Raw genomic sequence first — 27,523 nt, forward strand, 5'->3', positions numbered from 1 at the left:
TTGAGTCTCAGAAAATCACCAGATGACTAATTATCAAGTCAGAGCAGCTGGGTCAGAATTAGGGTTAAGTATCATACTCGGCTCTTTTGAGGGTACAAACTAAATCCTAAGGAGGAGAGGCGCACATAAATCAGTCGGTTTCAAACGGAGTGAGAGAATCTCACACCTTTAGGGTAGAGAACTTTCATTAATGCAATGGATCCAGCGCTGAAGTCGAACCCAAGAAAGCATCTGGTTAAAAATTGAATATATTCAAACACTAGACACTGGTCTCAGCCTGGAAGACACACTCTCAGTCAGAAAACCATTTGGACTCATAGCCAATGTGAATTTACGACTTCATGACCCACGAGTCACAGTGCTGTTTATACGAGAAGGAATCTCTTAGTAGTGGAAATGTAGAAATCTGTAAGACAATTGCAATCGGTCAAATTGTACCATTGATCACTAAATATTCAACCTATTTAAACACATGAGAAATTATTTTCTGAAATTCCAAGTTTATATGCACGGTGGCGGAGTGGTAAGCGCTGTTGCCTCACAGCAAGAAGGTCACAGGTTCGAATCCGACTTTGCTTTGAGAGGCCGCTGCCCAACATGCAGGTTCAACAGCGTTCAGTCGTGCAACCCTCAATGCTGGATTACAGGAATTCAGTGCATGGAAATATGTTTCCTGGAGCCTCCCAGGCTTCCGTCACACATTAGAGAAGCGTCTTCCCATGATGCATTGCCAGATAAAAATAAAAACGTGTCACCAAAACTGTAAAGCAGCCTCTAATTCTGGTGTCCCTGTACGTTGGTGCAACCGTAGAAAAAAAAGACAGGACGTAACATTTAACCAATAAAAATACTGACTTTATTGTGACAGAAATGACTAAAGGTTATTTTATTAAAGGCCGCTGTGTGATCACTGAGAACAGGAAACCCTATAACTCCTCAGGAGAGGGGCGTCCATCTTTACAGTAGTCTGGAACCAGAACCAGAAAGACAAAATAAAAGCACATCTGTTGAGGTTAAACATTCAGATTATAAAATCTAAAATCATGTGTGACACACCAGCAGCAGAAGGTGAACGTGATACCTGAGATTCTGCTGCATAACTCCAGGTGAGCATGTTCTGCTTCCTGGTTGAACAGAGCGATGATGTCGTCCTCCAACTCCTCCACCACAGTCTCACACTAGAATGCACGAGTACGGTGAATCAATCTCTGTGTGTGTGTGTGTGTGTTCACATATTACATTCATGACATGCCTCATTTTCCTCAATCATCATCAACCCCTCCCAGCTTGGCTTTTAAAGGTGCGACAATCTCCCTCCCGTCCCGTCGCCGTCTCGGCCCCACCACAACCACAAGCCAGCATTCACCGGATGTACTTCTGACACCGTACTCACTGCAAATGTCAGAGCATTGGACGCTTCGGGGCCGTCGAACTGGAAGTTTACCAAGTCCGGGAAGTCCCCAGTCGTCCTGGGAGCAAACCTCATGTAGCGCTTAATCTGGGTCTCTGGATCCACATGGAGGGCGTAGTCGCTCATGCTGCTGCACACCCCATCCAGGAGCTCGCTCAGGTGAGCCTCTGAGCGAGCAAAAGGCACCTGACCACAGAAAACATGAAGACATGAAGAGGGCTGTTTGCACTGCAAAAAAAAAAAAAGGGCGGCCAAAACAGAAGGAATGCACTCGGAGGTGGATCAAAGGAGAAGAAGAGTTCGTTATTAATAAACAACAACAAAGATTTCCATCTGCAGGTCCCACCTACCTCAGATACATGCTTCTGAAATCTGATTTAAAACATGTAGACACACACAGACACACATCTACACACACACACCTACAGAGAGACACACACACACACACACACACACACACACACACACAATGTCTTGTTGTCTTTCTAAATGTTGCCTCGCCTCTTAGGGTCTGCTTCTCCTCCCATGTTGACCAAAGCTCTGCGAGGGTCACCAGACTGACCTCTGGCTTCCGTCCTCTTCGTCCTCACTAACAAAACTCGCCATCCAACTCTGACTTTTAACCTGCGCGCCTACCCTTCAACCTCTCCATCCCAACCCCACCATCCTCTTCCCCCCGCTCCAGGACACACACACAAAAAAAGAGCAAGGCAACGATGTCTAGACGGGTCACAACAGGTGCAGCGCCTTCCTCTCAGCGTCTCCGGAAGAAGAGCCGGTGACAGACGTGACACGCAGGAGGTGAGGGGGCAAAGTTGGTTTCCTGAGGGGCTGGGGCTACTGCAGGAGACTGAAGCCGCAGGAGGCCTGAAGCGGAAGCCAAGTGCATAGAAAACTGCTCATCTTCTCAACCCCCACGCTGCTTCTGCAGCTTCTTCATCCTCCCATGCTCCACGAGTCAAAAGAGGAAATGACCTCCATCATCCTTGGTCAAAAGGGAACGGGGGGTGCGAATCAGAGGCTCAGCGGAGAAGGATGAGTGGCATCATTTAATAATTCCTGACCTTTATCTGTCTCTGAATCTGCCGAGTTTACTTCTAGGAAAAGCCAACTGATTGCATTAACCCCCCTGACACACACACACACACACACACACACACACACACACACGCACACCCTTTGCTTTGACTTTTCACAAAGGGCCTCTTTACCATCTGGTTTCCACCAAATCCTTTGCTGTATTGTTGCCTCTGACTCTCTCAAAACAGCAACTTCATAGCAGAAATAAATGCCAACCAATCACGGAGCCTCCCAATTCTGACACTTGGATGCTTTTAGCGGAAAATCACTCAAATTTGACGACATTTGTCAACTAAATGTGCTGCTTCGTCCAATCAGGAACGTAGAGTTTTATCCATCACTCAAAAACAGTTGCTGATATCGCTGCAGAGGAGACTCGCTCAAGTGAATTAGTGATTGTTTGTTGTCTAATGTTACAATTGTGTTGAAAGATTATTGGGAAAAACTGCAGAAAAATCTTACAAAATGCAATAATATTGGTCAAAAAGCACAATCTGACATTATTATAATAGTAATAATGACATTATTAACAGTTCATTAACCCAAGTGTTTATTTGTAGAATTACAATCTTCACTGATTACTGCTCAGAGAATTGAGGGTTCATAATAAGTAAATTAAAAGAAAATGAAATTCTTAATTAACTAGTCTGGTGTAGTAGTTTCATATTTGAAACATCCTCATGGAACTATGAGCTATAAAAATGGCCAAAATGATCGTTTAGATTGTGAATATTGAGTGTGTCTCCAGTATCTTATAATCATGACTACCGTAATATATAAAGTAAAAAATATTCTGAAGAAAAATCTGTTAGGAAATTGTAGAAATAGAGAATAAATATTAAAGGAAAGCCACTGAAATGGAAATGGACCCTTTTTGGATTTGTAAATGATGAAATATTTACCAAAAAGTATTGATGATTGCTAAAAGATCATTTTAAGCACGTAGAGCATTTTCCCATCTATCCTATATCTCAAGTGGTTTTCAACGCATTGGATAAAATCTGGTTTAAAATTTGAACTCAAAGTTCATGTCATCGAGAAGCCATTTAAAGCAAAAACAAAACTGCACCCCCCCACGTCAGTTCATCTCAGTCCACGGGCTCGGTTTGGAGTCATTATCATGTCGTGCTACAAAATGCTTTGGAATTAAACCCCTTCCTTGCCAGTCAAAGCCTCGTGAAAGGGAGCTGTCAGTCACAGCGCCGTTTGAAGAATGGGATGGGGGAGGTGGAGGTGGAGGTGGCGTGTGTGTGTGTGTGTGTGTGTGTGAAACCATGGGATAGAGAATAGGCTTCTCAGGGATGCTATCCTCCATTCAGCTCCCATTGGACAGGGAGCCATTATGGAGCGTCAGACAGCAGCCTTTCATTGTCCTGCTCATATGGGCCAGTGAGGAGCAATAAATTAATAACAAATAATTAGAATAGTCATCAAAGATCAATGCGGAACGAAAAGCCGGCGTGTTGATTGTTCGGTGAAAAATCAACGTGTCGATGACAACAATAAAAATAAGGCAACAATTTAATTAAACAGAATTAACCATGTGAATTCCATGTGGTGGCTGATCAGCGGGAAATGGTCATGAAACGCAGGAGGAAGCGGGGGGGGGGCATGGGCAACCTCGCAGGAGGAAGCCGAGCCACACTGGGGGGGGGGGGCATGGGCAAGCTCGCAGGAGGAAGCCGAGCCACACTGGGGGGGGGGCATGGGCAACCTCGCAGGAGGAAGCCGAGCCACACGGGGGGGGGGCATGGGCAACCTCGCAGGAGGAAGCCGAGCCACACGGGGGGGGGGGGGGGGCAACCTCGCAGGAGGACTTGAAACTGCGAGCATGGCTCTGTGAAAAGTAAAGTAAGTTAATGTCAGTGGGACATCAGCGAGGCAGCACGGCATCATCATCATCATCATCATCATCATCATCATCGTCCTCTGCATGACCACCCAAGTTCAAACATACACCAAAACACTCCGATGGTTTGCAGGATGTGTCGCCACCTAGCGGTGACGGTGCACATTACAGAAGAGACTCATCCTCCGGTGCCATCGTTAGAGGCCCGGTTGCCGTGGGAGACGGAAGCCTGGATCTTTAACGTGCGACTTTGAAATGGACCGCGGGAGTCCTCGCCCAGACAGCTTTATTTAAATTGCATTACGTGTTGTTACCGTGACAACAGTGGTTGTGTAGCAGCCTGATCATGTTAAGGCATCCACTGCCATTAACTTGGTATTTGGAACTGACTGCAGCCGAGTGACTTCCAACGCCGAGCCAGAAGTCGGCCCTGGTTCCAGGGCTGAACTCAATGCGCTCATTTCAGTCGGATAAATGTAAAGAATTCCTGGGAGAGGTCGGCTCACCTTTCTGGGATATATTACGTGTCCCCAGCCTTCCGTTCTGAATGCACGACTTCCCATCGGTCACCAGGAGATCATCTCATCGCTCCAACTAAGTTCAATGTCCGTGGAAGCCTTAAATGCGTCATTGTTGCAGCAGGCAGCTCGAACCTTTGTGCTACCGAGCCGCCCCATGGCTCCAGGAAGTCTTACTGTGAGGAGGCCAAAGAGCAGACTTAAAACCTGCAAATCCTCCGCACTGATGGCATCTAAGCTGTGACACCCCTCCCTCTCTGATCACACCGGGTCAAGCCCCACTGAATGGGAGGGAGCCGGGAGGGCATGGGGTTAGTCAAGGTTTGGTTCTGCTCTGGCTCAGCAACATGTGATTGATCCAACAATGCAACAGGTGGAGGTTGGTGACAGCTAAAGAGGAGGAGGAGCTCACCTTGGAGGAGGAAGCACACTGCTAACTGGGATTACATACACCGACACCCCCCCCCCCCCCCCCCCCCCCGAAAAAACTGAACCGAGTCGTAAAATGCATTCGTAGTGAATTAATGAGTCAGTATCGGCAGCCATCAGAAAGCTCGGTCCCTCATCCACAAGCGAGGTTGCTGGGGCAACGCTCTGCACCTCCTGCCAGCCCGTCCATCCCCAGACGGTCCTTCACACATTTCTGAAACAGCAGACATTTAGCCCACAGCACAATGTTTGTGCCAAAAAACGGCACCAGATTTCAAAATTATATCTAAAAGAAATGATCAAAATCACAATTTTAGTACGTAAAACTGTTGCTCAATGATCCATTTCTCACATAAGCAGTGATCAGGCTTTATCCATGTTATCCCCCCCGTTCCCCTTATCAAGTGGGACAGACTTTCAGCTCCCTGAACCATCAGCCAATCAGAGAGCGTCTCTACCTTTTTGTCCTTGATGCTTCCGTCAGGATTGAGTCGGAAACCTCCAACGTTGATGGTTCTCTTTTGATCCACCTGACTGATTGAGTAGTTCAGCTCGTCCACGACCGCTTTGCACGCTGGGAAAGACAGGCAAAACCTCAGCAATGGTGAAAAGAGGAGAACAGGTGAAGGTAGCCGACGATGTCGCCCCCCCCCCCCCCCCCCCACACACACACACACACACACGCACACAGATGACCATGTGGATCCAGATAGGAGGAGATCGAGCGGCTTGGGGGAGGTCTGTGCTCTCCGAGTGCTTTTCTAGTTTGTCTTTTGTGGTTTATTTTCGTCGACTCACCGGAACAGTACAACATCTCATCCCTTCTCCCCTGGCAGCTTCTGACGAACACGGAAAGCATCACAGTCACACGAACGATCCACGAAGCCACGCCCATCACCTGAGAAGACACGAAGAGTTGTGTGGAATCGAGCACCGAGGCAAAAAGCCAGTTCAGTGTTTTCATTTTAAACTTCCTGGATGAGAGGAAGACGCACGCGTGGGTCATTGTGTAGTAAAGCAGTAGCAGAGCAGTAAAAAGTACACCAACTACTAGATCCATTAGTCCAACCTGGTCGCTGATCGCATCAGGATTGATCAGCAAACTTCAGATAAATTATTCAAAAGCCGGTTTTCCATCAATTATTGCTGCAGCAGGATCAACAGGAATGATTTCCGTGAGGCTGAAACGCGCGAACAGCTGTCTGTCGGGTCGGACTCGAAGGACTCGGACACGCGCCTGTGTTTAAATGGGCGTCTCCAGACGGGTCGGACTCGAAGGACTCGGACACGCGCCTGTGTTTAAATGCGCGTCTCCAGACGGGTCGGGTTCGAAGGAGTCGGACACGCGCCTGTGTTTAAATGCGCGTCTCCGGACGGGTCGGACTCGGACACGCGCCTGTGTTTAAATGCGCGTCTCCAGACGGGTCGGACTCGAAGGACTCGGACACGCGCCTGTGTTTAAATGCGCGTCTCCAGACGGGTCGGGTTCGAAGGAGTCGGACACGCGCCTGTGTTTAAATGCGCGTCTCCAGACGGGTCGGACTCGGACACGCGCCTGTGTTTAAATGCGCGTCTCCAGACGGGTCGGACTCGAAGGACTCGGACACGCGCCTGTGTTTAAATGCGCGTCTCCAGACGGGTCGGGTTCGAAGGACTCGGACACGCGCCTGTGTTTAAATGCGCGTGTCCAGACGGGTCGGACTCGGGCACGCACCTGTGTTTAAATGCGCGTCTCCAGACGGGTCGGGTTCGAAGGACTCGGACACGCGCCTGTGTTTAAATGCGCGTCTCCAGAGTTCTGGATCTCTGCTTTTCTTTGAAAAGACGTTTCGTGTTTCCGGACCGAAATTTCAAAGTAAAACTTCAATGACCAATCATTTGCGAATTTTGAGATTACAGTTTACCACGGAAGTATTCCCTCCATTACCGATTATTGTCCCACTGTGCTGATCAACTGTAGTTCGATCATATTCTCCACGAGAATGCGGACACTCGCTGCGTGACTCTGCGCACTGCGCCACGTGCGCCGCCTTATTGTTTCCCACTTGACGCAGGCGACGGCGACCGTCGCCTGCTGTCGGGTCGCCACGTTCTATGACGTGCAGAACTCGTCAACCAATCAAAATGACCTTGTTGCAGACAGACCAATCAAACAACTACGGTGTCTCACGCAGGTGTTCCCGAAGCAGGACAAAGTGAAATAGGTAGGAACAAAAATAAATAAATAGCAGCTGGAACCCAGGTCTGGACAGTCTCATTTTAGGAGGAGGGTCAGTGAGTGACGTCACCTCAAAGATATTTACTGGTCTGTAGCACTGAGGTTAAACTGGTTATGTTGGTTTTCTGTTGGAGCTTATCATTCTAATATAACACAGCAAATAAAATCAGGAAATGATCTAATCATCTTTAGGCGTCAACAGCATCAAGGTCCTTTCATCTTGCAGAGGTTTAATATGATTATTGCATAACACAATAACACAACTCAGTTCCAAAAGAGGAGGGATGCTGTGTTAAGTGTAAACAAAATGATATTATATTATTCATTTGCCAAACCGCTTTGTCTGTTACTGGGTCGCGGGTCGTGCTGGAGCCTATCACAGCAGCCAAAGGGTGAGAGGCGGGGCACACCCTGGACAAGCCGCCAGTTCATCGCAGGGCCACACACAGACAGGTTAGCATTCACACACACACACACTCACACCTATGGACAATTTAGAATAACCAATTCACCTAATTGTTGGTGGGAGGAAGCCAGAGAACCCGGAGAGAACATACAAACTCCGCACAGAAAGGCCGCATGTCAGATTTGAACCGGTGACTTTTTTACCGCGATTTGCATAAATTGAGTAATTTAATATTAGTTTTATTTGTATTGTTAAATGTCGATGATTTATGTACTAAGGACTTTCAACGGAAACAAGACCGCAAGGGCTTTTTTGAAATGCTCCTCTTAGACAGGATGTTTGACTGTACTTGTACTGTAATACATGCTACTGTGTGACTGTACTTGTACGTTAACACTCTTTCAAATAAATATATTCATCATCATCATCAGGTAACAGCGCTTACCACTGCTCCACCTGTCAAAGCATCGGGGCTTTTAGCTATTTGGGGGTCTGCTACCGCTGCCTCCTCTTGGACAACAGTTTCCAAGCAGAGTTCTGAATTTACATATATTACAGACACTAGAATTTTACAATAATTGTTTACAAAATAAATACCAAACTATTAAGATGACATAAATGCTTTGAAAATATTATACCTGGTGCAACCTGGATCCTTGGCATTGGTTTCCTTCCTCTTTTCTGGTGAGGTGGCTCATGAGGAGCAGAGGGACCATGTGTTCAAGCTGACATGCCGGTGGATGGAAGAACTGAAAGGAGAACTTATTTGAATAAACTTCATGAACCCCAGAGTAAATATTCTTACATTATCCCAAACGTTTTCTGACAAAGATCGAGTAGATTTAGTTATTTCAATGTTTTTTCTGATGTATTTTTGTCATATTTTTCCTTTTTGTATAATAAAGAGTGCTCTCGGGCCTCGCTGTTACAGGCAATAAGTAGTGTTTCAAAGACATTTCCTTTTAATATGCATTTTCTTCTTTTGTTAATTTTAGCATATGTTTCTTCTGAAAGTCCTCTTTAAAAAAAACTATACATATTTATGTTTCTATTGATTCAAAATTAAAGACGTTGTTCACAATAATTGAATTCATTTCTGGGTACTGATTTCTTATTGATTGTTCATGACAGGAAATGTTCTCATGTTGATGTTTTGTGTGGATAATCTAGGTTGAACTTCAATTCGCGTTATGCAGGGGGGGGGTTAAATTCCATTAGAAAACGTATTTATGAATATCAGTCCATATAAATCCACCAAATCACAAATGTTTAGTATGATCCCTTTTATATAAAGGTACAATGACTCACATAATTCGTTAAGACTACTTAACAAGAACAGATAAATAAATACTTAACGAATGGCGCATCTGTGACCCCCCTAAACATTTCACAATCATGTAGTCCACGGCGCGCTCAGCGATTTGGCGCTAGAGTGTGTTTAGTTGACTGTGCGCTCAAATTTAGCAGCTGAAATACGGCTTTAGGGTGTTTTTTTAAATATTACATCTTATCAAATCAATGGATAATCATGTCTGAAGAGGAAAACAAGGTTTCCGACGAACTTTTCAGAGATGTCAAATTCTACGTTGTAGGGGACATTGACCAGAAGGTGAGGCTCTCGACGTTAGCCGCTAAATTAGTAGCATGCTAACTTGCGCGATCCATCCTGCTCAAATGAGGCTTTGCTGTGGATGCTAGCAGCTAGTGCTATGCTATTTGACAAACATTGAGCTAGTATGTGACCGGCCACATTTTATACGGTGTAAATCTGTGTGCGTGATTGTGCGTATGACACTCAGCTGTGGATAGAACGCAACTTTACCACGCACGGTACTTCCCGTGCTCCTCTTTAGCATTATATATGAGTTTCGCAGAAAGACGGACAGGGTAGCTGCGAGCTAACAGAATGCGGCGTATCACACCGGCTCGATGCGGTACACAAATCGGTCGTTTGTCAGGTTGCTTTTCGTAAACCATTATTTCTGCTGTGCGGTAGTGTTGCGTAGTAAAACGTCGAGATGAAGAAGATAAGGTGGATCGTTGCTGTGTATCAACCTTCGATTGTCAACATCTTGCTAAATTGGGCGCCTCTTACTGCGCATGCGTCACCGATATTTGCCTGTGCGATCGGAGACCTGTGGTACCGAGGTTCACTTCCTGCCAAATAGTGGCTCGCAGGAGAGGAGCGTGTTTATATACTGCAGATGTTGCGTATGAACATATACATTCCATTATGGTTTGTAATGATAAAGGTGGAGCATCGTCGTGCGGTTCAGGGAAACATGGCGGACACGCTACGTCTGTGAAGAATGAAGAACACGCAGAAGTAGCTTTTCTACCAAAGTCGGAGTCAATTTTACTGTTTACTAATGCAATTATGCATCAGATGTTTCCGTTTTGATATATTTTTTCACAGGCAGTAGTTTTAATGATTGGGTGATGCTATATCTCTATAGCTGACAGACTCATCAGAAAGATGATAATAGGGTATGAAATTCTGTTTTACGTTTTCTGATGGTATGGCAGTTCTACGTCGTATGATCAAAGGTTAGCGAAACGATGTAAATATCCACAGTAGTCTGAAAATGGCATCCATGAAGTAGCCATTCTACCACAAACCCCAACATATGTGGGGCTGCGACTGTCTGGACACAAGCGCGTCTAATAATAATAATGAAAATCTATTTCTATTTGCGCAAGTTATAATTGTCTGGCCTGAAGTAGAATTTGATGGCTCTTATTCCACCTCTTGTCCAGGTGGCGCAGCTCCTTAAAGCGGGGAAAGGGAAGGAGGTGTCCTACAACGCTCTGGCGACGCACATCATAGCGGAGGATGGTGACAACCCTGAGGTGGGCGAGTCCAGAGAGGTTTTTGACCTGCCTGTTGTCAAGGTAAGGGTTGTGTTAAAGTATATGTTCATACTACTACTGCTACTACTGTACTTTATTCTTGTACCGTAAGGGGTCCCCACAGCAAATCAACCTTCTCCACTTCACCCTGTCCTTTGCATCGTCCTCCCCAACACCAGCCACTCTCATGTCCTCCCTCACTACGTCCATGTCTCTTCTCCTGGGTCGTCCTCTAGTCCTGTTCCCTGGCAGCTCCATCCTCAGCATCCTTCTACCGATATAGTCCCTGTCTCTCCTCTGGACATGTCCAAACCATCAAAGTCTGGTCTCTCTGACCTTGTCTCCAAAACGTCTAACCTTCACTGTCCCTCTTATTGTCTCATTTCTAATCCTGTCCAACCTGGTCCCTCCCAAGGAGAACCTCAGCATCTTCATCTCCTCCACTTCTAGCTCCGCCTCCTGTCTTTTCCTCAGAGACACTGTCTCTAAGTCGTCCATCATGTCTGTCCTCACCACTGTCTCTAAGCCGTCCATCATGGCTGTCCTCACCACTGTCTCTAAGCCGTCCATCATGGCTGTCCTCACCACTGTCTTGTAGACCTGTCCCTTCGTCCTATCACAGAGCACACCTGATACTTTCCTCCCCCCGTTCCAGCCTGCCTGCACACGATTCTTCACCTCCTTTCCACATTCTCTCCATCACTCTGCTCTGTTGACCCGAGGTACCTGAAGTCCTCGGCCTTCTTTACGTCTCCATAAAAATTTGGACTTTGTCATTTGTGCAGTACATTTGTTAGTTTAATTCCATACTCCATTTGGGGCACACATCCCGTCTGTTTTTAGTAATGTACTGGACTTTCAGTCCTGCCTGTCCTGCCTGTTCTCACTCATCGTGATTCATTAATGTATCCTGGTTATTTACGGCATGTCTGACGTGTTTACTGTGTAAACAATGACTTAAAGCCCCTTTAAATAAGTATAAGTGAGAGAAAGTGGAATGTGAAGCAGTAACTATTGTTGTCTTCATGTTTCAGCCGTCCTGGGTAATCCTTTCGGTCAGATGTGGTGACCTGCTACCGTATCCTTCCACGATACAGTCCAAAAAGAAAACAAATGATGAAATGTCGGTTGGCATGTTGTTGATCCAAGTAATGATGAAATATATTTGAATCCCTCAAAATGGCATCATTGCTGCGTTTGTTTTTCCATAATCGGCAACATCAGAGTTACAGGATTCTCTCCAGAATCAGGACAGTTGTTCTTCGGTGTTACAGCCTGCCTTCCTCGGGTGAGTGTGTAACGTGTAAGCGTGTGTCGTCAGAAATGCTCCAAACCTGGGATGGGTTTGCCTCAACAGCCCCCCGAAATACAAAGGGATCAGCCCCCAACATGCGTTTAACGCAGCAGTATGGATCTGCTACGTATATCATATTTTTAAAGCCTCTTGCGAGCACCGGTAGCGCAGCGGTTTAGATACTCCCTGTGTGCAGTAGCTTTGGTCTTCATGCAGTGGTCACGGGTTCGCAGCCCTTTGCTGCATGATTACCCCCTACTCTTACCGTAATTGCTGAACTATTATGCGCACCTGTGAAAAAGCCGCACCCACTGAATTAAAAAAAAAATATATTTTGTACTAAAATAAGCCGCACATATTCGTAAGCCGCAAGTGCATTGAGACAAATGATATTTAACGGAACACGGCTCGTAACGATATCCGCAGCAAGTCTTCAAGGTGAACAGCCTCTGGCATGTTAGATCAAGGGAAGTCGGCAAATTAGATCCGTAACTTCGGGATAAGGATTGGCTCTAAGGGCTGGGTCGGTCGGGCTGGGGTGCGAAGCGGGGCTGGGCTCGAGCTGCGGCTGGGGGGGCAGTCGCCCCGTCGCCCTCCCCTCTCCGCCCGTCGGAGGCTGCGCGGCGCGCGCGCCCGCCTGGTGGGGTGTCCCCGTCCCCCTTGCCCCCGTGCCCCTCATCCTCCGTCCGCGGGAGTGTGGTGCGGCAGGGGTGGGGACGCCCGGGAGGTCGAGGGGGTGGGTTCCTTCCCCGCGGGGCGGCGCGTCCGACACCGCGTAGCGGATGGCGGGCAGGCGGCGGTCCGGCGGCGGCGACTCTGGACGCGCGCCGGGCCCTTCTCGCGGATCTCCCCAGCTACGGCGCCCGCCCGGGGGGAAAGCCCCGCTTGCGCGGGCGGGCGTTAATTTCGTAACGAAAATAAATAGGCTTTAACGAAACACGGCTCGTAACGAAAGTGGGAAGATATACGTAAATTTGCCGCGTCGTTGCATAAACCGCAAGGTTCAAAATATTGGAAAAAAGTAGCGGCTTGTACACCGGGAATTACGGTACTCGCATTTCTTGGCATACATCTTCAGCTGTCCTACTAATTAAAGACAAACAACTCCAAAACAATAATGTTTTCAAAAGTATATATATTACAGCCATGATATTAACTCAACAGCAAGTTAGCTATTATAAATGTCATTTTCATTTTTGTGTGATTTAAAGACATTCCACTTCAGTAGTTTGCAGTAGTTAGCTAAAAATACTTTTGTCATGTTTTCTGAATATGCCATGATGTCCCCACAGTAAAACACGAGTCAGCTAATCTGTGAAAACCGTCAGACTCCTATAGCTCCACCTAGCCGCCCTGGCTAAATCTAAACCACAGTCAGGAGGACATTCGGCATCCAAGGCCTCCAAAAACCCCTCCCTGCAGAGGGTATGTGGGGGTGGCACCCCTTCAGACTCTCCCCCGCGTTCTGCATAATGCCGTAGAATTATATGTGGCAGGTTTTTGCAGAAGGCATTGGGAGAAAATGTGATGCTGTTTTTTATTTTTCCAATTTAAGAAACTCCTTTTTGAGATTCCTCCTGATGAATTTGCAATTGGGTCAGTAAAATGTCAAAACTGTAGTGATGAGAAGTTATTGAATATTGAGTGACATTAATTTGGCTTGCTTGAAAGTTTTATGGTGCATTTGAGGCTTTTTTTATTATTTGTATTTTATTTTTTTAGCAGTCCTAGAGTATCCAGTGAATGTTTCACTATGAAACAGGAAGTTTGAAACTTCACTGTTAAAGATGAAATCCCAATAAAGTGGGTTTGGTTGGAAAAATACTTTATAGTAAAACCATATTCTTCCCTTTTGAAACTAAATTAGATGTAGATCTTTTTAAGAGATTTGCATAGCATGCATCTGCTGAGTGATTGAATGCAAGGCATGCAAGAAATATACAATTTAGAACTTTCAGAAATGTTGACATAATTGCATTACTATACTGAATTAGGAAACTGTGTTCAAGTATACTTGCCTGCGTAGTGCCTGAATATTCAAGTGTAGTCTTTTCTCCAATTAGATAATACTGTACTGCGTGACACTTATTAAAAATGGCTGATGCAGTAATTGACCGTGAACATCACATCTCAACATCTGACTAACATTCTCCATACAAGACTAAAGTGAGGAGAGATTTTCAATTTGATAATACTAAGATCATTTTAAGCAGTAATTTTCAGACCTGACCTGCCCGACGTTTGAAAGCTCATTGTGTGTTTCTGTATGTGTTTGTTTGTTTGCACACAGCTTCCATACGACCTTAATGCCTTGTGGGCTTACATAACATTCTATGGCGGGGAATGCCAGCTTAACCTCAACAAGAAGGTCACACACTTAGTGGTGAAGGAACCGAAAGGGGTAAGTGCATGCTTTCACACAGCGCGTGCTATTTCTAACCATTCACGCTGCTCTGGGCTAGAACGTGGCCGACTCCTGATCAACTCCGCCAAGGAGGTTAGCGGTCTGTCTGTTAGCAAGATAGCTCAAAACGTTACGCCCGATCTTAATAACATTTTCAGGGAATGTTGGGAATGTTACCGGGAACAGATGATTACATTTTGGTAACGATCCAGAAGAGATCCTGGATTCTGGATCACTTTGATTATTGACCGATGTTTATGGAATTTGACACGGTCATGGAGGGAGGATCCCTCTGGATCCGGATATGATCAAGATTTTTCAAATAATGGTGGCTACACTTGCATTTCGGTCTCCTTTGCGCTTAATATTAGAAACAGATTTCTAACGAGCGTCTTTTTATAACTGAGTCAATTCCACATTGGACATGGAGGATTTGTTAACTCTTCAAACAATTCTGTTTGTAGGCCTGTTAGCAGAATTATGGAAAACTGAATGGATCTTGATGAAATACAAATCTGAAGATGGGTCTTGGTTTAACTTAGATCCCATTAAATTTTGAGAGCGATCTGGATTCTGGATTTTATCATTTACTTGTAATGGAGTCTTTAAAAAAAATCATATTGCAAAATATGCATTAAATTCACTTTTTTTTTTACAGTAACACACAAACCTTAATTTTTAAATATGTAGCTAAATTTGGCAACCCAAAACAGTTTAATATCCGATACACACAAAAATAGGAGCCGCATGTTCTTTACTTTTTTGCAGGACTGTGGAAAAATTGCTATATTCATCTTTATAAGAGTCTATTTATATAGTGGCTACTTTGGTTGTATTTTTCCTTCTAGGCAAAGTTCGAGTATGCCCTGAAAAACCCTGGCATCAAGATCGTCACCCTGGACTGGATAACAGATTCAGCTAAAGGTAAAGTGACTGCTCTCCTCCGCACTATACAAAGCTGTTAGCGCTATCGTCTCTCGTAGGTAAGAACTCGTAATAAAACCACTTTTTTTGTTATATTACAGTAATATATCATTTTGTGTGTGTCTATATGGCAATCAACATGCTTTTTCCATCGTTAGCGTTGATTCGAGTGTTTTTAAAACAGCCAGAAGTTATTTTATATGGACATTTTTTTAAAATTGAGATATCAATCAGTAAATTGAGTTCTGAGCTCGGCCCAGTAACGGATTATACTCGTATCTCAAGGTATGACTGTAGTTACATCATGAGAAAACAAATGCCAAACAATTGTAAATGAGTTTTTTCTAATTTTGTACAGACAAAAGCAGGAAAAATGAGGCATTCTATCATCCCAGACTCACCTACACGGGGCCTGAGGAAGAGGAGAGTGAAGAAGACTCGTCTGACCGCCACTCGCATTCAGATGGAAGCTACAGCCCTCAGCGATCTCGGTTGTCCTATGGTGGATCTTCTGGTGAGGGGTCCAGCCCCCACAGACGACCAGGACCCAAAAAATTTAAATCCATGTCCCCAACCTCACCCCGAAAGCCTGCGCACAGCAGCGAGCGCATGTTTGATGACTCTGATGAAGACTCCTCCACAGAAAAAGAGGGCACCAACCTCAACTGGACACCAGCTGAAGTTGCCACACCTACCGCCCCCATTCCAGCAGGTACAGCCAGACGGCGGAGTGGGCCCCCCAGCAACAAAGACCCGGCTTCCTCAACGGGCAGTGGGCTGATAAACCTCTGTGCCACCGTGCCTCCTGTACCGAGCAGGGGAGGACTCGCGCCTGCTGAGGTTCGCGCTGGCGCTGCTAGCAGTCACGGCGCACAGCAAGGTTAGCGTAACAAACCTAGCAGAGCACTACACGGTCACTGTTGGACCTCTGTCAAAAACCTGCCCCGCGTTCTGAGGGAGCAAACATCGCTGTGGCCATTTTGTCTCAAAGTTTGTCTCAAGCTGTTTTTACACGGGCTGCTTCTCACGTTTGGGTTGTTGATCAGCGCTCGCCACTGTTCTTGGGTGTTTCTGCCCAACTGCAGTTGTTTTAAAGTTATTTGAGGAGTAGAACGTCTCATAATGTGTTGCTTCTTAACAGTGACTGTCGTTGGGAGATTCGAATTAATAACATGTCACTTTTCACTGTGAAGCTTGTATTTGTAGCTTCGTCATATCACGGTCACGGGAATGTCTCTGTCCCAGTGTGTTGTCTCTGACTCTTAGACCTGTTTGTCCCTTATGGGTTCTTCCAGAGAGCATCCCCGGGTGGAACTCGGCAGCTAGAACACTTCGCAACATCACCAACAACTCTGACATGCAGCCGGCCAATCGACCTCCGAACGTAGCACATGTAAGGAATGGGAATCAACGGCGAGCGAGCCCCACGGTTGTATTTCTGGAAGACGTATATCCTGCGTTTAAAATCATGATGCCCCTTTCTCTTCTTTCTCGCTGTGTCGTAACTTCCCTGCTGCTGTCTGCAGCTTTAATTATTTTCACATTTCACCACACTTTTTTCCTTGGTTGCATCGAGATGAAAATTCTGATAGTCGTACTTTTCCTAATGTTTTAATTCTTTGTCTTTTGTTCCAGATAATCCAGAATCTGACAGCCAATCAGACAAAGCCAGTTGATCATCAGGCCAATCAGAGCCATTCTCAGGCCCCTAATAATACCAACCCTCTACTGTTCAATCAATCCAAACTGGTCGCGCAGCCTCTCACAGCAGAGCAGCAGCAACAATTACTACAGCAGTCACACCAGGCTGCCCAACAACAACAACAACAACAACAACAACAACAACACCAACAGTTACCACAGCAATCGCAGCATCCTATGATCCACCTGCAGCAGCAGCAGCAGCAGCAGCAGCATCAGATGATCCAGCTCCATCACCAACATCAGCAGCCACAGCCACAGGTTGCACAGCAAGGATTTACACAGTTGCCCCAGCTGCCCCAGCAGCAGCAGCAGCAGCAGCATTTCCTACAACAGCAGCAAATGCACCAACAGCAAATGTTTTCACAACAGCAACAGCAGCGCACCTTTTCCCAGCAACACCTGCGTCCTCAGCAAGTCCTACGGCCCGGTTTGCAGCAACTCCAGCAGCAACAGGCACTCCAGCAACAGCTGCAGCAGTTCCAGCAACAGCAACGCATGCAGATGTTACAGCAGCAGCAGAATCAGCAGCAGCTGCATCTTCAGCAGCAGCAGCAGCAGCAGCAGTTCCTACATCAGCAGCAGCTGCAGCAGCAGCAGCAGCAGCACCTGCAGACTCAGCAGCAAGCACTGCAACAGCAGAACCAGCCGGCCTTGCAGGACCAACAAACAACACTGCAGCCTCACCTCCAGCAGTCTTGCTTCTCCCAGCTGTTCGGCCATGAACCAGGGCAAGACGGTGAGTGTGCACAATCGCCGTGGAGGGTGATCGGGGTCACTACAAGCTGCCATGCTGTTAAATCGGAGCGGCACTGTGGAAAAACGACAAACGCGCTGCCTTTAGCATTGATTACGGCAAACAGTCCCCGTGGCCCGGCTCTCGTGAGCTTGTGTGATGTCACAATGTTCATTTCTGTCCAGAGTTGCTTTGAATAGATTCAACTGGACTTGTAGGAAAATGTTAAAGTCGCCAGGGTCTTTAAGTCACAAGAGGCCGAGACCAGTCGTGTGTGTGTGTGTGTGTGTGTGTGTGTGTGTGTGTGTGAGTGATATAAGCTGTGGGCTGCGTTCGGATGATGCTTGTGTCTTTTGCTCCGAGGAGCTTCTTTATTCCTTCTCTCTGGCCCTGATGAGCACTTTTTTTTTTTTTTTAGCTTAGCACACTTGCACGGGTGTAATGTGTAACGTGTGATGTGTACATCCTATTCTTTGAATGAGCGGCCCTTTGTCTTAAGGCACAGTTTGTTGTTCGCGGTATGCGGGTGTTACGCCCCCTTTTGGGCTTGTGGTGGAAAAAGAATTAATCAATTAATAATAAAATAAAAGCTATTTATTCGACAGAAACGTAGTCAAATGAGGAACAAGCAAATGCATTAAGGAGACGGGGGGGCCAACGGGGGCTGCTCAAATCAAAGAAATGAATAAAACAAAATGTCTCGCTCTAAGGTGGCAATCCCAACGAGGTCGCTTATGCATAAATCAAATAAAAGGCAAGTGCATGGGGGAGCCATGCGTTGAGTGGCTGTAGGGGCTGCGTCGGCTGATGAACCCTTCATCTATTTCCTCTTCCTCAGTTTATTCCACAACCTGCCTTTCTTCTTTGTGTATAAATGGACAGGTTTGTGTGTGTGTGCAAAAGTATTGATAGCTCAAATGAATATGATGCCTCTGGTGGTGAAGGTCGCGAGTTCAACGCCCGTGCATGGTACACCTCTTTCCTCCCGTAAGTGTCGGAGCAGACTTGCTATAATTCTGTTCAGTCATAGCAGTTAAAGTGGAATCTGCGCCTGGACGTCGGAAAGGTTTCGGCTTGTGTGACGTTTTGCTGTTGTTGTTTTCAGTCCCACAGGACGGCTTCCTGGTGGGCTGCGTCTTTGCTGTGGCTGACTACCCAGAACAGATGGCTGACAAGCAACTCCTGGGCACGTGGAAGAGGGTCAGTCACACACACACACACACGCACACACAAACAGACAGACGGCGAAAGTCTTTACAAACAGAGGATCAGCATTAAAACATGATTTACTATGGAACCAGAAATAATGATTAGCATCACAGATAGGAAGTTCATGTGTTCTGAACTCTCCATAGGTCATTCAGGCATGTGGGGGGGCTGTTGACCCCACTCTGACCAGCCGCTGCACACACCTCCTCTGTGAGAGTCAAGTCAGCAACATGTATCTACAGGTGAGAGTGTGTTCGGGCTCCAGCACCCCGGAGCAGGCCCTGGTTTCACCAGCAGGTCGGGGAGATGGGAATGATGGGAGGCCGTTCCCTTCACCTGTTAATGGAACGCCGTCCACACGAGAGCGCTCTGCAGATCATGCTGCACCAGCATACGGCCGTGAGAGCCAATCAGAAGCCCCGGGCATGACTGCTTTGGCGCAAACGCATGACCTTCCGGTCGGGAACACTGAGGAACCTGTCCAGACACGAAAAGGGTGTTTGAACAATCTCCAGCAGGAGTTCTTGCATCGATGGAGCAGCCGTTCACGTTTGGACGGTAGTCCCAGGCGCATGAAGTTCTCCAGACGCTTGTTATTTACTCATTTGTGCTAGTTTCCCGGTTAATTTGGGGGGGGGGGGGGGCTAACGTGACCAAGAGGAGATTCTTGGCGAATGTTACATCTGAAAAAACCTGGTCGTTCATCAAAACAGACTCTAATAATCAATCAATGATTTAGTCTTTCTGTGCGGCCCGGTAACACGTGCCTCCCGGACCGGTCCCGGGCCGCGCCCGGTGGATGGGGACCCCTGGTGTTCAGGATACTGGCTGTGAGCTGCGCTTTCCAGATTCCCATCTGCTCCACAGATTGCAAACATGCAATATAGGTGGCTTTAATTTTCACCTGATGGATGTTGGTCTCCATAGCAACGCTGGGTGAAGTGGTGACCTCTTGCCCGTCACCTGGGATGGGAGATGAATGGTCATTCGCTTTACTGTCATCGGTATCACGGCTTCATTGACGTTTTCTGTGTCAGGCACTCAGAGAGGGGAAGCGCTGCGTGACAGCCCATTGGCTCAACACGGTACTGAAGAGGAAGAGGATGATCCCTCCTCATCGGACGCTGCATCTTCCCTTTGCCTTCCCTCCTGGAGCCAAGCCTTGCTCTCAACACGTATGTTCAGCTTCATCGTTCATCGTTCACGGTCAGGTTTGTTGGGGGGGGTCTGGCATCTGATGTTTAGAGCTAAGCTCTTAACAAATGAGCAAAGACTTCCTCTTGGGATTTGAACACATGACAGACCATGCCTTTAGTTCCTTCAGTCCACTCCGTGTTTTTGTCCGGACCGGGACTTGAACTCTGGCTCCCAACCCCCTGAGCCACTGCTGCCCCCTATAGAAAGGACAAATAAATAAATTATAGAAGAACACAGTAAAATTATGCAGTAATACTTAAAAATAAAACATAATTGTACCTTTGTTGTTGAAACTGTGTGGAGCAGGTGGATGGAGAAGAGGGGAAGGAAGAAGACTACTCCTAAGGAGAGCTCTTCGAGAGAGAGTCACATTCCACAGGAACATCAGGAATCTGGCTTTTCTTTTTCTGGTGTTTTCTCTCTGCATCCATTGAAATGTTTCAGGAACATGAACACCATTTTCGTGTTTACCTAATATTTCCTCCTTCATTTTGATTGTAATAGGCCAGAAGCAACTTTCAGCCATAATGAGGGTAAATTTAAAAAACAAATGCACAAGAAACATGTTTCAAAAAAAGAGATCACAATGGCAAAAGTTGCGAACAACACTGCGTACAAATAACGAGTTTGACGAAGCGGTTTAAATTTGAGCCGGACTAGAAAGGACCTTTCTGACTACAGTCTGTCCGTCATTTCTGGACAAGTTGTTTCAAGTTGCTTTATTTTTATTTTATTTATGTATTCATTTATTTGATAGGGACAGTGCACATTAATGAACATCTATACAGACGCATCTAATAGACGTAAATATGCCGGATTTTAGCAAAAATGCTAATTTACATCCGCGGTCCCTGGGCAGGTTACATTCGGCTGTTTGGTCCGCTTTAAACGGACCACAGTTCGTTTCCTCGTTAGGGCCGGTGTGAAAGCTCATCCGAACTCGGGCGCGGATCAAACAAGCGAACTCTGGTCCGCTTGAAAACGCGGGTCTGGGTTTGTTTGCAAGCGAACCCTGGTTCTGTTCGTATGCGGTGTGAAAGCTCACCGGATGGAACACAGGACCAGATGTACGTAGTAACGCTTTACGCAGTGCGTCTAGGGAAGTACAGCTCGCACTCCAAACCTAAACAAGCATGGGAGAGGGAGGGGCTTTCCCTTCTGCTTTGTCCAATCGACGAGCGCCCCTTTCAACCACGTGATGCTGCTCAGAAGGTTCAGTGCGCTATAAGAAATCAGTGTGAAAGCAGAACCGAAACAAGTGCAACAGTGTTACGACTTCCAGCTCCCCAATCGAACCGAGTCCGCTTGGTCGGGTGTGAAACCGACTTTGGTTATTTGTGTAGTGGAGATGTTTGAACACGATGTCTCTTTAACCATGGCTCTGTCTCTGGTTCTGTCCATTTCCCCTCAGATTATTTCGGTGACGGGTTTTTTCGATGCCGACAGGGATGACCTGAAGCTGATGGCCTACCTGGCCGGCTCCAGATACACTGGCTATTTGTGTCGCAGTAACACCGTCCTCATCTGCAAAGAGTGAGATATGAAACGCAACTCTGCAGCAGGGCTCGCCTGCTGTGAGGGTTTCACTCGCACGAAAGTAAATGCCCGATTCTAGGATGTGTGTTTTCTGCTCCTCTAATATTGCTTTTCTCTTTTCAGACCCGTAGGTCTTAAGTATGAGAAAGCCAAGGAATGGAAAATCCCATGCGTGAATGCGCAGTGGCTTTGTGATATACTGCTGGGAAACTTCGACGCGCTGCGGCAGGTCCAGCACAGCAGATACAACATCTACACGCACCCTGAGCCGCTCATCCCAAACCCGCAGCTGGTCCAGAACCTCCTGAGTATGTGCAGCACAATGTGCCAGCCTTTTATTACTAGCTTTATGAGGGGTAATTGTTGTTTTTGTAATGATGGTGGGGTATTTGGCAGTGGTAAATAACATGTGTAAAGAAGTAAAGCACTTCAAGGCATGAGAGAAGTAGCAGCCGAGTTCCAGAACGATGTTTCATTCCCACAAAACGATGAGCTTCATTACACGCAACTATTATTAGGATTAGAAAGGAAATGAAATGTCGCTTGACTGATGCGTTTTTCTTCTGCAGCTCCTTGGAGAATGCCCATCAAAGTATCGCCCGAGGCTTTAGCGGTGAGTTCTGCCTTCGCTGCGCCCCCTCGAGCTCAGTCCTGAATGATCCCGTCTGTTTTATCGGACAGAATGAAATCTCTTTAAATCGTTTGTGATGACTTCTCAGAGGAGTTATCAATAATGCCTTTAATGCCAAACTTGTATGTGAAATTTCCACTTTAAAATAGTTCACTTTTGCAACAGAACATACATGATATGATTATTTTGTTTTGTATTGCTCCCCCCCCCCCCCAGTCTGTTTAAAAATGTGAGTCAAGCTCAAATTCCTTATAAGAGTTTTTATTTCCATTCACTGGGAAACACTTCACATTATATTCTGACTCAAAACATGAAGACAAACAGAAACGGCTCTTTGGCCATGAAAACGTTGAGGCGTGTGAGCCAAAGAACACCGTCCCACGGTTGAATACGGTGGGGGGGGGGGGGTATCGTGCTGCAACTGGGACTCTCATAAAGGTTGAAGGAATCTTGAAGACAGAAGGATGCGTGAGGCTCCAGGACCGTCAAATCTGGAGCATGGGCTGGAATTCCTCAGGAGATGTACCAGAGACTCGTTACAAACGACAACGACAAACTACTGCGTGCCGTTTATCAGCAAAAGCAACACACAGTTGACTGTTAGCATCAGGGAGGCTAATCATTTTGAAGTTGACTGTTAGCATCAGGGAGGCTAATCGTTTTGAAGTTGACTGTTAGCATCAGGGAGGCTAATCGTTTTGAAGTTGACCGTTAGCATCAGGGAGGCTAATCATGTTGAAGTTGACCGTTAGCATCAGGGAGGCTAATCATGTTGAAGTTGACTGTTAGCATCAGGGAGGCTAATCATTTTGAAGTTGACTGTTAGCATCAGGGAGGCTAATCATTTTGAAGTTGACTGTTAGCATCAGGGAGGCTAATCATGTTGAAGTTGACTGTTAGCATCAGGGAGGCTAATCATGTTGGAAGTTGACTGTTAGCATCAGGGAGGCTAATCATGTTGAAGTTGACTGTTAGCATCAGGGAGGCTAATCATGTTGAAGTTGACTGTTAGCATCAGGGAGGCTAATCATTTTGAAGTTGACTGTTAGCATCAGGGAGGCTAATCATTTTGAAGTTGACTGTTAGCATCAGGGAGGCTAATCGTTTTGAAGTTGACTGTTAGCATCAGGGAGGCTAATCGTTTTGAAGTTGACTGTTAGCATCAGGGAGGCTAATCATGTTGAAGTTGACTGTTAGCATCAGGGAGGCTAATCATGTTGAAGTTGACTGTTAGCATCAGGGAGGCTAATCATGTTGAAGTTGACTGTTAGCATCAGGGAGGCTAATCATTTTGAAGTTGACTGTTAGCATCAGGGAGGCTAATCGTTTTGAAGTTGACTGTTAGCATCAGGGAGGCTAATCGTTTTGAAGTTGACTGTTAGCATCAGGGAGGCTAATCATGTTGAAGTTGACTGTTAGCATCAGGGAGGCTAATCATGTTGAAGTTGACTGTTAGCATCAGGGAGGCTAATCATGTTGAAGTTGACTGTTAGCATCAGGGAGGCTAATCGTTTTGAAGTTGACTGTTAGCATCAGGGAGGCTAATCATGTTGAAGTTTACTGTTAGCATCAGGGAGGCTAATCGTTTTGAAGTTGACTGTTAGCATCAGGGAGGCTAATCATGTAGAAGTTGACTGTTAGCATCAGGGAGGCTAATCGTTTTGAAGTTGACTGTTAGCATCAGGGAGGCTAATCGTTTTGAAGTTGACTGTTAGCATCAGGGAGGCTAATCGTTGTGACTGCTCACCAAGGTTCTTCCTAGCGTTTGCCCCCGTACATTTAGTATCGCTGTGGGTCTAGTGAATGATCAAACTCGTTCTCCTTGTTCAGAATCTCCAGCTGCTACAGAAGCAGAGGTTGACCGACTCCACCAACCAGCCTGCAAACAAGAAAGCAAGGTCGGTGTGACTGCCAGAGATCAGATCTACAAATGATCGTGCACTTCTGTAAAAGGACAATGTCGTGTTCGCAGGCTGGAGGAGATCCAGTCCCCCAGTAAGAAGCTTCCTCCCGAGTCCACGCCCAGAGTCATGTTCACAGGCTTCGAGCCCACACAAGTGCAGCTGTTCACGAAGGTACCGAGACATTAACGATGGTGCTGAGCTCGCTGCTTCTTCAGCGTCCTCCTGCTGTGGCGTGTTCTCAGTGCTCTTCATTCTCCTCAGAGGTTGTACGCTTTAGGTGGAGAAGTAGCAGACAGCAGTCAGAAGGTCACTCACCTGGTGGCCAGTAAGGTGACTCGCACTGTCAAGTTCCTCACGGCCATGTCTGTAGTGAAGCACCTCCTGAGCCCCGAGTGGCTGGAGGACAGCTGGAGAAGCCAGCAGTTTGTAGGTACGGGTGTGTTTCCGCTCATCAAAGAAATCAAAGAACCGATCCTTGGATTCAGCTTTTCCTCTTGGGTCGACTTCCCATTTGCTTCTCTTTTGTTTTGTGTTGTATTTTTCCAGCGTAGTTGTCTAAGTAGAGATGTGTGGAATTATAAAGTAATAAGACTTTTCCCCAGCCGGAGTCTTTGTTTTTTTTATTGCTCTGTGTGTTGCAGACGAACAGAGTTATACTCTGAGGGATGCGGAGGCAGAGGTCTTGTTTAGTTTCAGCCTGGAGGAGTCTATAAGGCGAGCCAATAGTACGCCACTCTTTAAGGTAAAACCACTTCGGTATATTTATTCATACATGCTGTGTGTTTTTGGAAAGGTCTTAACCCTTTACCCGCCCGTCGTTACGGTAACGGTGCTGCATTATTAGCGTAACTACTAGCGTAAGGGGCTTGAACGGTGGTGAAGCTGTCTGAACCGGGCTGCCCTTTTCTCCTCTGGCGGCTGGTGTAGGGGAAGTATTTCTACCTCACCCCGGGGATCTGCCCCAGCCTCAGCACCATGAAGTCCATCCTGGAGAGCGCTGGAGGAAAGCTGCTGGCCAAGCAACCCTCCTACAGAAAGATTGTTGAGCACAAACAGAACAAGGTCCTTAAAAATGCCCGCTTCACTTCTGCTGCCGATATAATTACTCTTTCTTAGCGTCCTAAATTATAACGGCTGTTAAAATTAGAACTTTAAAATACAACAAAGTCAACTATTGGAATGCAATTTAAAAACAACAGATTATTCTGTAAAAATGGTTTGACTGTGGTGTTTTGTTTTAGAACCTCCCGGAGATCATTTTAATATCCTGCGAGAACGACCTCCACCTGTGCAGAGAGTACTTCTTGAAAAACATCGGTGAGTAAATGCGTCGTTGGCTTAATGGGTGCCCCCGTGTTTTACCCCGCCCCCAGCCATCGCGGCTGAATGCTCCTAAATCTGATGTGGTATTAAAAACAGTTCCACCCAAAAATCATAAAACTTTGTTGTGAGCTCAGTCTGTGGTCTTGCTTTTGGGTGGCTACCATCGCCCCCTAGGGTCCTGGCATGAATACTACGGTGTTTTGTTTTGTGGATCAGTGTGTTCAGAATCATCTTCATCACAAAGGAAAAACTTATGTGGAGTAATTCTCATCTTCTTGCTAAAACGATCCTGTGAAGGCTTGTCTGAAAGGACTACTGATAATTTACCAACAAAAACAAACTTTATTTTAAGTGGACAGCACGGTGTCTGTGCTGCACGCCACGCCGGCGTTTTAACTTGCCTCATCGTCCGACTCTTGGTGGCCGCTGTCTGTAGCCGCCGTGTTTAACGTGCTCTGCTGTTCTCTGCTGTTCTCTGCTGTCTGTTGGCCAGATGTTCACACCGCTGAGTTCATCCTGACCGGAGTGCTCACCCAGAAACTCAACTATGACTCATATCCTTTTCAGCCAATGACGGCTCAGGAGAAGAGACTTTTGATTTGACTGTACTTGCTTTTCCTTGCATGGAGTATATATATGTATATATAGGATGCATATTTAATTTAGGTCAAATTAGATGTTCTTAGGGATGAAAGGTCCATTAATCCAGAGCACTATGAGAGAAGGATCATCAGACTTCATCATAAATAATAGGAATGATCCGGTGTGGATGACCCCTGACATCGACCTTATCCAACGCCTTTGGGATGGACGAAGACTGCAAGCCAGGCTTCTGACCCAATGCCATCCCTGACCTCACGAATGGTCTCGATGAAAGGTGGAACAGACGCTCCAGAATCTTTTAGAAGGCCTCTCCTGAGGAGAGGAGGAAACTCCAAGAGTTAAATATTCCCGTCCGGCTTTTCTGTTTGTGTAACAAAACAAATGCGAGCATTTGGTGCCCTTCGTTTTCCTTGACAGCCACACGTATAAGTTCACTTGATGCTGTTGCAGTAATGACATCAGGAAGAGGAAGAGGAAGAGGAACGAATCAGGAAGCCACTTTCATTCAGTCCCGTTTTTATTTCTGTGAACTCTTGTCCTGTCATTTTGTAGCTTTTTGTTACTAATTTGAACATAAATCGTTATTTTTGTGAAGTTAATGTTTGAATTTTGAAGGATTTTGAACCTTTCCTGTTCTTCATATGGATCGTGTAATCGCTGTAGCACTTACACGCTGCTTTTCGAATAAAAGTTGTACGTTTTTTGAAATCTCTCCGCTTGTTTTCTGAAGAAGTTTTCACAGGTTTGTTTTCAAATGTACGTGTGCGTAAAGAGTGGGATTTGTAGCTTTGCCCCAAAGGCGCAAGGACCCCCCCCCCCCCCATTTCTGTAAATATAGCCATTTCGTTAGTGATACGAGGTCAGGTGTGAATGGGAAGCAGGTGTGTTTGATCTCACACTCACTCTGGTCTCTGGACTTTGAACACGACACCTCTCCAGCACATTGCTGGGCCACACGAATTACAAACACTCACACCTACGGATAATCTGGAGTAATCCATTAACCCAAATTGCATGTTTTTGGCGGTGGGAGGAACTCCGGGAGAGCCCACAGATGGGAATCGAACCTGGCACCTTATTGCTGTGATGCCACAGCGCCACCTGCCGCCCAGTATGAGATAACACGGTGTAAATTAAATAGTAACGTTTGTGTCCCGCTGGCGACGTGAAAATGTCATGTGGCGTGCGCTGCTCTCTACTGCCAGCAGAGGGCGCTCAAAGTGCAGGAAACGCACACGTGACTGCACCAACGGGAAGTTACCTCCGCCCGACTGCCTGTCAAGTAACTCAAATCGATTGA

At 46.4% G+C, this 27,523-nt stretch overlaps 2 protein-coding genes across 4 annotated transcripts; one reads left to right on the forward strand and one right to left on the reverse strand.

Moving 5' to 3' along the window:
• Positions 1 to 833: 833 nt before the first annotated feature.
• cnpy1 (canopy FGF signaling regulator 1) lies at positions 834 to 7,352 on the reverse strand. Of its 3 annotated transcripts, none has more exons than XM_068749116.1 (6): positions 7,215 to 7,352; positions 6,086 to 6,185; positions 5,746 to 5,861; positions 1,394 to 1,597; positions 1,082 to 1,178; positions 834 to 967 (listed from the first exon to the last, which is right to left on the reverse strand). In XM_068749116.1, exons 2-6 carry the CDS (start codon positions 6,180 to 6,182, stop codon positions 927 to 929), a joined length of 555 nt encoding a protein of 184 aa, XP_068605217.1. In that variant the 5' UTR covers positions 6,183 to 6,185; positions 7,215 to 7,352; the 3' UTR covers positions 834 to 926. The 3 variants fall into 3 exon arrangements, with proteins under 3 accessions (XP_068605217.1, XP_068605215.1, XP_068605216.1); XM_068749114.1 differs by lacking the exon at positions 7,215 to 7,352 and adding an exon at positions 7,002 to 7,117; XM_068749115.1 differs by lacking the exon at positions 7,215 to 7,352 and adding an exon at positions 6,899 to 6,971.
• Positions 7,353 to 9,439: 2,087 nt separating this feature from the next.
• Positions 9,440 to 26,911, forward strand: paxip1 (PAX interacting (with transcription-activation domain) protein 1). The gene is made up of 23 exons (XM_068748670.1): positions 9,440 to 9,520; positions 10,669 to 10,803; positions 11,796 to 11,839; positions 11,986 to 12,049; positions 14,346 to 14,456; positions 15,308 to 15,383; positions 15,742 to 16,263; positions 16,679 to 16,776; positions 17,019 to 17,823; positions 18,926 to 19,020; positions 19,176 to 19,271; positions 20,067 to 20,204; positions 21,638 to 21,759; positions 21,886 to 22,070; positions 22,332 to 22,375; positions 24,224 to 24,291; positions 24,366 to 24,468; positions 24,559 to 24,727; positions 24,939 to 25,039; positions 25,225 to 25,359; positions 25,539 to 25,614; positions 26,114 to 26,173; positions 26,646 to 26,911. Exons 1-23 carry the CDS (start codon positions 9,440 to 9,442, stop codon positions 26,660 to 26,662), a joined length of 3,345 nt encoding a protein of 1,114 aa, XP_068604771.1. The 3' UTR covers positions 26,663 to 26,911.
• The last annotated feature ends 612 nt before the right edge of the window (positions 26,912 to 27,523 follow it).

Source organism: Brachionichthys hirsutus, chromosome 15 (assembly GCF_040956055.1).
Source record: "Brachionichthys hirsutus isolate HB-005 chromosome 15, CSIRO-AGI_Bhir_v1, whole genome shotgun sequence".
NCBI lineage: Eukaryota > Metazoa > Chordata > Actinopteri > Lophiiformes > Brachionichthyidae > Brachionichthys > Brachionichthys hirsutus.

Excerpts from the sequence above, each read along its gene's own strand:
- cnpy1 (XM_068749116.1), bottom strand. The coding sequence starts at position 6,182 with ATGGGCGTGGCTTCGTGGATCGTTCGTGTGACTGTGATGCTTTCCGTG. Across the intron at positions 5,862-6,085 it reads TGAGATGTTGTACTGTTCCG|CGTGCAAAGCGGTCGTGGAC; the intron begins GTGAGTCGACGA and ends TGTCTTTCCCAG. Across the intron at positions 1,598-5,745 it reads GAAGCATCAAGGACAAAAAG|GTGCCTTTTGCTCGCTCAGA; the intron begins GTAGAGACGCTC and ends TTCTGTGGTCAG.
- paxip1 (XM_068748670.1), top strand. The coding sequence starts at position 9,440 with ATGTCTGAAGAGGAAAACAAGGTTTCCGACGAACTTTTCAGAGATGTC. Across the intron at positions 16,777-17,018 it reads GACCTCCGAACGTAGCACAT|ATAATCCAGAATCTGACAGC; the intron begins GTAAGGAATGGG and ends CTTTTGTTCCAG. Across the intron at positions 25,615-26,113 it reads GTACTTCTTGAAAAACATCG|ATGTTCACACCGCTGAGTTC; the intron begins GTGAGTAAATGC and ends TCTGTTGGCCAG.